The sequence below is a fragment of the Amyelois transitella genome, chromosome 20, assembly GCF_032362555.1.
Source record: "Amyelois transitella isolate CPQ chromosome 20, ilAmyTran1.1, whole genome shotgun sequence".
NCBI classification, from domain to species: domain Eukaryota; kingdom Metazoa; phylum Arthropoda; class Insecta; order Lepidoptera; family Pyralidae; genus Amyelois; species Amyelois transitella.
The window spans coordinates 7,307,045-7,316,016 of NC_083523.1; the positions used below are offsets into that span (position 1 = coordinate 7,307,045).

At 35.7% G+C, this 8,972-nt stretch overlaps 1 protein-coding gene across 1 annotated transcript in view; it reads left to right on the top strand.

Annotated features, from left to right (window-relative positions):
* The window catches only part of LOC106131449 (homeobox protein Nkx-6.2), a 51,807-nt gene extending 49,695 nt beyond the window's left edge, over positions 1–2,112 (top strand). The window contains exon 3 of the mRNA XM_060950016.1: positions 680–2,112. Coding sequence (XP_060805999.1) covers positions 680–895 — 216 coding nt within the window. The 3' untranslated portion in view covers positions 896–2,112. The remainder of the gene's footprint in view (positions 1–679) is intronic.
* Positions 2,113–8,972: the final 6,860 nt, after the last annotated feature.

Consider the following 8,972-nt stretch of genomic DNA (forward strand, 5'->3'; position numbering starts at 1 on the left):
AGTATGAGAGAAGGAGTAAGGTATAAGTTTGTGTTGCGACTTAAAAGGCGGTATTTAATGAGGCATTATGATGTCGCCTGAGCAGATTAGGTTCACATGGCGCTGAAAATTGTTTGCCCGCTCTTTATATTTGGCTTTCTGGAACACAAACATTGAGAGAGAATTTAGTGGGGTATTTTCAGAATAATATCGTTACGGTAAACTTGTGACACCTTTTGTTTTAATTCAGATGATCTAAAAATAGACTACTCACTATAGAATTTATACGGTGTTACATAAATGTAAACTTTTCTTTGAAGTATGCGTGGCAGATAGTTAAAAGTATTTGTTAGAGATTATTTAAATAAATAAATAAATATATACGGGACAAATTACACAGATTGAGTTAGCCTCGAAGTAAGTTCGAGACTTGTGTTACGAGATACTAACTCAACGATACTATATTTTATAATAAATACTTATATAGATAAACATCCAAGACCCAGGCCAATCAGAAAAAGTTCTTTTCTCCTCATGTCCTGGCCGGGATTTGAACCCGGGACCTCCGGTGTCACAGACAGTGCGTACTACCACTGCGCCACAGAGGCCGTAAATGGTTAAATTCACTGACTTAAATCCCTAATTAAGTAGAAAAATAAAAAAAGAACTTGATCTAACCAAAATCTCTCTTCATCCGCAGGTATGGTTCCAAAACAGAAGAACAAAATGGCGGAAAAAGCACGCAGCTGAGATGGCTACAGCGAAACGTAAACAGGAAGAACTAGGCGAAGAATGTGATGATCAAGAACCCCATGACAATGATCCTTGCAGCGATGATGATGACGCTAAACGACCCAGGCTCGACCTCCATCATCAACACATCCCGCATCACCAAATACCACATCATCGCCAGTGATCCCACCCCACAGGCACCGCAGAGGTCAACGAACCTCACGAAGCCTGTACCAGTGAAATCAGTGAAGTGAAAGACGTTAAAGAACTCGATATCGATTCAGAAAATAACGATAATAGTGTTAGCACGCGCAGTTTTGATAACGAATACGATGAATTTAAATTCGTTAATTACAAAGACGAGAGTAAATATCAGGATTATCCGAGAGATGTTAAGTTTAATACTGACAGAAACGTAGAGTCAAATGGATATTGTTTCAATTTTGGAAATGTATATCCTGAGTATGTCACGCCGAGATCATTTAGTAAGGAAACCAATGAAGAAACTCCTTATGATCTCTCCAATTGGCACGTTAGAAGTACTAAATTCGATGATCTTGGCAATAATGGGGAATCCAATAATACCGAAGTTGAAAATGAAGTAACGTTAAACGACGGTAATGATAACCCCGAGGATAGCCAACCTATAAATTTTGCTTACTATCACTTTTAACATATAACTAATGTGAATATAATTCGAAATAAAAGTAGCATTTTATTTAATGTGTAAATAGTTGTTTTAAATAGTCATGTGATAAATATTAAGTAATTTATTATAACTAGATTTTACATGATACCTAAGTGTATTTTGTGAGGTAATTTAGTCTATCTAATGTAAATTTATCTTAAACTCCCGGTGCCAATTTTCCTATTAAGTAGTGATGTCAAATTGATTTTTAAATTTTTCAAAAATAATATTATTAAAGTACTATTCTTAAAGTCTTAAAAATATGAAAGGCGGATATTCAAAAGTATTGTATTAATTGTTTGCAATTAAATAAAACATACATATATGCTAGCAGTCACATAGAGAAGCTTATTTTTCTTGTATTTTTTTTTCTTTCTTGCCAGTGCTTGATTATTTTTGTTTGTAAATATATTAAGTGTCCAAAAAGTTTAAATGTAAATATGAAAACTTAACGAATGTCATAAAAACATAATGTTGACGTTTGTGCGCAATATGTATATTGTAACATGTAAGTGATAAATTGTAAATATATATTTAAACGAATTTACAAGTAACTAAAACAATAGTAGTGCTGACCACGCAAAGAAATAGTTAACTTTTAAGAGCTTCAGGCGACATACAAATATTTTAATTCTTTACTATAACGGTATTTTGAAACACACATAACTATTATTTGTGATCTAATGCGGGCTCAAGTTACTTCCTAGAGGGAAGGTGCAACCATTAATTATAACGATTAATTTTATGTAGTACTTAGTTGATGTTAAATTAAATTTACAAGCATTAATTTTATATTGCATTTTTTTAAATTGATTAATTATTTCTTTTCTATTACACTAAATGTAATAGCTTTTTCTGTGTGAATTTCACAGTATTTTCTCGTTAAGTTTCTCGCCTGAGGCTCTCGAGAGTTCCACACACAATATTAAGAGTTCGCACACACGACACTTTGATTTTTTTAAATTTATACAAATTAATTAATTAGAAAAAGAAAGAAAATAAATGGCCTTTTAACAAAAACACTAAGTTGTTAACTTTGAGGGACGATATTTAGTAGTCTACTGACACAAGAATATTATTTCCATTTTTAAACAGTAAATTACATTTTCCCTTATCACAAGTCTCGAACGCTTAAAGGGCTGTTCCGTACATATTCTTAGTGTAATTATTACCGTTTATATTATGTGCAGTCATGCAAATTAAAAAAATAGAACAAATTAAATAAATATAAATACCAAATTCGGTACAAATAATTTTTATGAAACAAAAACGTTATTACTAAGTGTATAAAATCGAAAAAAATATTTTACATGACCGATTAATATTTTTAATGCGTTATTATTATGCTTAATGTGTGTGCGTGCGTGCGAACACTAATACGATATATTACATTCATATAGTCAAAGAGCTTCATATAAAAAAGATTGCTTGATGTAAACCCACCAGATGTAATATAGAAGGTGATAATAACTCATTTGACGAACAAGAGCCTGGAAAATCTACATTGTGGTTGGAATAAACAGTTAGTAAAAAATATTGTTTGACATTTTATTTAAGTACCTATTCCGGTATTGAACTTTCAAGAATAAAAATTTTCGCTTGTTCAATTTTAACATTTAATTGTTGAAGAATAGTTAAAAGAAAATAGAATAATAAAAATAAAATGGAGGAATGTCCTACGTAGCTTTTTATCTTATCACAACATAATTTACTATTGTGAATTCTGAAATGTAATAGGTGTACAAAAATTGTTATACTAATGGCAACTCCAAATCATTAACAAGTTCTCCGTCTTGCAAGTTCTTCTTCATTACAACTAACTGAACATGTTATCGAATATCTTATATTTTTTGATCGATCAAGGCTCTCAAATTCCATTGTAACAGAAAAATCAATCTCCTTTCAGCAAAACAAAGAGATAACTTAACATTCAAATACTGCCCGCAATATCGCGCGGTATCATTTCAAAACTGTCAAGGAAACATTCAAGAAATCCCGTAGCGTACAGTGAACAGCATATCAACCCACCCAAATTCACTGCAATTCCGCCTCTATCACCGCGTCACAGAGCTACATGCGGAGTAACTTGATATGCGGTTGACTGTACCCCAATTTATTCTTCCCAATAGAAACCAGCGTTTATCGAACCACCTATTACGTTGTATATAGCCGGTTTTACATTGAGAGCGATCGAAAAACCTTCGTAGGTAATCGAAGGAGGTATCCGGGCAAAAATCGCGACGCTCACCCCCCCGTTGCCTTGACAACGGTGAAAATCTCGACGTTAAGAGCTCATACGCGAAAAGAAATTGTAATTCTGTGAAATAAAGTCGAGTTTCCATCGAGTGGTATCGTCCGCGATCCGGCTTGTACTTATAAATGTAAAACACGGTTTTACTTGGTAGTCGGAGTGAGAGGTTAGAGGGAGAGGGGTATAGGGTGGGCTCAAGGGGTGGTATTCTTTCATTTGTTGTGGCGATAAGGTGCGGCACCCTACCTTTTATTTATGACTCAATTTTAAAGTAAGGGTAAGTATGTAACGCTATTTGTTGAGTGCGGTGTGATTTCACGAGAACGTAAGTATTGAAACCGTGCTGAGATTTTAAATGATGTGATAACATATTCGGTGGGTAAGTAAATCCACTTAAGAATAAAGTGAGAAAATGTTTGAAACATACATATAAACTCAAAAACAAACAGACAGATTTAATTGAAAGGGTATAAAAATACGACTAGATCCTTACGTGAAATATAAGTTTTATTTATGAAAATTAATTCCCATGGAAACAAATCCCAGACAGCAACATTTACATACAATACATACATACATAAAATCACGCCTCTTTCCCGGAGGGTTAGGCAGCAACATGAAGATGACTTTATAGTTATATAAAGCTTATATGAATAAGCTGATATAGCATCATAACAAACTAAAAAAAACTATAAAATTTCAGGTTCATTTAAACTTCTCGTATTATGTCTACTTTTTTGCTACCACTTTAATAAATGGAATGGAATTCCCACGTTCAACTGTTGGGCTTAATTATAGAATTGAGCGAATAGTGACAGGTTGGTAGCCCATCGCCTAAAAGAAGAATCCCAAGTTTATAAGCCTGTCCCTTATTTGCCATTTACGACATCCACGGGAAAGAGATGGAGTGGTCCTATTCTTTTTTATATCGGTGCGGGGAATCACACACACAGCTGAACGTGACCTGTCAGTCTTTTTAGTCCACTGTCTACCCCGCCAGGAATATAGACGTGATTATATAGATGGATGGTTGGAATTCCCACTTACTCAACACCACACAAAAGTAATTCATATGGTGCGTTTACAGTTCCTGCTTTCTAAAATAAGTCTTCAAATCTATCAAAATCATACACATAAAATAAAGAAACAGTCGGCTATTTTGAAAACAAAGTATAATTATAACGACAGATGACCAATAAATATGCGTATAGCGTATTAAACTATGCCTACGTGTGTTAAATTGGATGATACTTGTAAAAAGCCATGTTTTGTATTCCACAGTGCGATATCTGTGGCCACACACTGAGATGATCAAACGGCGCATGCCGATTCTGGATGTAAATCTATACTAATATTATAAAGCTGAAGAGTTTGTTTGTTTGTTTGAACGCGCTAATCTCAGGAACTACTGGTTCGAGTTGATAAAATATTTTTTGGCTTAATGATAGAAATGAGATTCAAATAGTGACAAATTGCTAGTCCATTGCCTAAAAGAAGAATCCCAAGTTTAAAAGTCTATCCCTTAGTCGCCTTTTAGGTCATCCATGGGGATGAGACGAAGTGGTCCTATTCTTTTTTTATTATTGGTGCCGGGAAACGTACGGCACACAAATTACATTATCATGTCATATTATGGTACTACGATCGTATATTGCGCATGCATTTTGGGAGCCTATTTTATGCAGATAATGGGCTCAAAAAATGCACGTTTACAACAGTTTTAAAGATAGAAATTCATACCCAGACTCAGATTTATTTACTGCTGATTTTACATGCGTAGGTACTTACATCTTCTTCCTGGCTTTAGTTGCATCCTCACCTCTGAAGAAGAGCCCGGGGTATGCCTTTGACCATTTCTATATGCGTTCCAGAATATATATTTGTATCGATGTGGTTAAATAATGCCGCAACGTATAAACAGCAATGTAACCATAGCGACTTCAAAGCGTTCTCGACACTACATCGCCCACCGTCGCCAGAATAACACCGCGATTGTGAAACCTCTCAGCGTTACGAAGTGAGTGATTCACGTCCGCTTAGATTTAGTGCGTCCGTCTGTCCGTCCGTTTGATTTATATATTAACCCACATCGCCCACTGATACCTAATTAATATGGGTTTTTATATGTTTGAGACGTGGTAGATTTGAATCTGGTGTTAACATAATTTTTTTTACTAGAAACATCTAGAAAAAAAAAATATGTTAACACCCGCCCGCCGCCGTACAGCCCGCTAATTTTCTTCTGAGGTAATTTTTGTGCCGTGTGGTTCCCGGCACCAATACAAAATATAATAGGACCAATCCATCTCTCTTTCCAATGGATGTCGTAAAAGGCGACTAAAGGATAGGCTTACTAACTTGTGATTCTTTTTTAGGCGATGGGCTAGCAACCTGTCACTATTTGAATCTCAATTCTATCATTAAGCCAAACAGCTGAACATGGCCATTCAGTCTTTTCAATACTGTTGGCTCCGTCTACCCCGCAAGGGATATAGACATGACCATATTTATGTTATGTTATGCGTGATAAGGGAATGTTGTGATGTGAAAGAAGATGTAGTTACAGGAATAGAAAAGGGTATGTTAAGATGGTTCGGTCATGTGGAGAGGATGAATGAAAGCAGGTTGACTAAGCAGATATACAAGGAGAGTGTGGAGGGAAAGGTCGGAGTGGGAAGACCTAGACGAACGTATCTTGATCAAATTAAGGACGTCCTGGTAAAGGGTCAGGTCAAAAGTACCCGAAACCGCCGAGCTTGTATGAAGAGAGTTATGAATGTGGACGAAGCGAAAGAAGTATGCAGAGATCGTGGCAAGTGGAAAGAGGTAGTCTCTGCCTACCCCTCCGGGAAAGAGGCGTGATTTTATGTATGTATGTATGTATATTTATGTTTGTACATATGTATGTAATTTTTGTAGTGCAGTTCGTAAAAGAAACAATAAAGTAGTTCTTCTTCCTCCTGGCGTTTATCCCTGTGACATCCTCACATATCCGCGGAGGACCCTGGGATGCGCCTTTTAACCATGATCGTGGATTGGGTGAGTCAGGTTTCTCCACGAAGCGACTTCCACCTGACCTCCACCAACATTGATGAGAAACCTAATACATATTGGATCATGATAAAAGCCGCACAAGATAAATGTGTCATCACCTTCAGTTGTCCTTTACGACATCAATGGGAAAGAAATGGAGCGGGCCTAAGTGCCGAGAACCACACGGCTTATCTCTATTACCTCACTTAACTTCACAGACAGACGGAGATTGAAGAATAATAAATCCCGTTACTGAATAACTCCACCGCTGACGATAAACATACGATGCCAACGACAAACTTTGATTTCACCAATCAAAACATACAAACATTGTAATCAATCGTAATCAATTTATTCACAGGGAGACAAACAAATAAACGATGAAAAAAGTAATAAACATTGGATGGTAATAAAGACATCGAAGATATAAATAAGTTTCAAACGATGTTAGAGATATAGAAAGCAAAAGGTACATACATATATATAGTCACTTCTAAAACCCTTGCGGGGTAAACAGAGCCAACAGTTTTGAAAAGACTGATAGGTCACATTCAGCTGTTAAGCTTAACGATAGAATTGAGATTCATATAGTGACAGATTGCTAGCCCGTCGTCTGAAAGAGGAATTCCAATTTTATAAGCCTCTTATATTGGCATTTTTATTAAAATTAATAACAATGGTTGTAAAAATGCAGTAAAGGTGCATAGCAGTATTTATAGCATAATAAAGGTGCGAATGTCTGTCCGTGTGAGATACACCAATTCATTTGATTCAAGGTTTATTTTGATTGCTTTAATTTATTTTCGATGCGAACACAATTATAAAACTAGATTTTTTAGTAGAATTCGCTTTAGTGAAAAATTCCCAATGTAGAGTTGAACCTACAGCTGAACTAGACTATTGGCTCTGTCTACCCCGTAAGCAATAAAGACGATCTACCACTATCCATCCTTAAGGCTTATAACTTGGGATTCTTCTTTTGGGTCATGGGCTTCAATCTGATATTTAATTTATATGTTAATTCCGTAATTGAGCGATCCAAGACTTGGTTTACGAGTCTATGGCTACATCTATACTAATAATATAAAGCTGAAGAGTTTCTTTGTTTGTTTGTTTGAACGCGCTAATCTCAGGAACTATTCGGTTCGAATTGAAAAATTATTTTTGCGTTATATAGACCATTTATCGTGGAAGGCTTTAGGCTATATAACATCACGCTGCAACTATTCAGAGCGAAGAAATAATGAAGAATGTGAAAAAAATCAGGGTAAATTATTCATCCTTGAGGGCTTCAATATAGCACAATTACTTGTGCATATCAGTTGGTCCACGAGGAAAACGTGATCTTGGGTGCCATGGGGATGAAAAACGGTGGTATGCTAACTTTTAATAAACATATGCCTTTAACGATTTTGGGGCACCCTTATGGATTTGATTCGTATGACTATTCACTCTGTCTACCCCGTAAATCATACAAACATTTGATACAAACGTAAGCAAACACGTAAATATAGCTTTCTTCTCGGAGGGGTAGGCAGAGGCTGAATCTTGATTTTTGACTTTAAAACATGTAAGTATACCTACTGAATATGACCACTTGACTATCAGAACAGATAGATGCAAATAAAGCAAAGTACATACAAATGCACACAATTAGTGAGTGAAATTATCGTATATAATCATATATAATGATAATTAATGTCGTATAACGACTCTGATTGCCCCGTAATTAACAATTTGCACCGGCCCGCGAAAATTAACTGAAATGTGGATTATTCACTATAATACGAGTGATGTAGGGTTGGCACCGCGGGATTTCATTAAATATTTATCCGAATATTAATATAACGGCCTTTCAGTGTTTTAAGACTGTTGGTTGGTTGACTGTTGACTGTAGGCTCTGACTACCCCGCAAGGGATATGACGTGACTATGCGTGTTGGTGTTTTTATTATGCTAGCTATCTTATGATTAGCTTTTGATTAAGGTTACCATTGAACTACAAAAGAATAAGTTAGCTTCAATCTACTTATACTCTTAATACTTAGAAAGAATCTATGGCAGTGAGATTTGAACTCAGCCATAAGTAAATTTACGCATCGCATACCTTCAATAGTCCGATGCTCAAAGTGCTCACAACATGAGTAAATATACCTTATAGCGTACAATTCAAGGCATCCAAAGGTCCGTACTCCGTGCCTCACTCATTTACATGTAATAAAAAGTAGCATTAAAGAGATCCAATGATTAATGGCAGCTCATGTCGACTCGTTAAAGGCGTTATTTATAG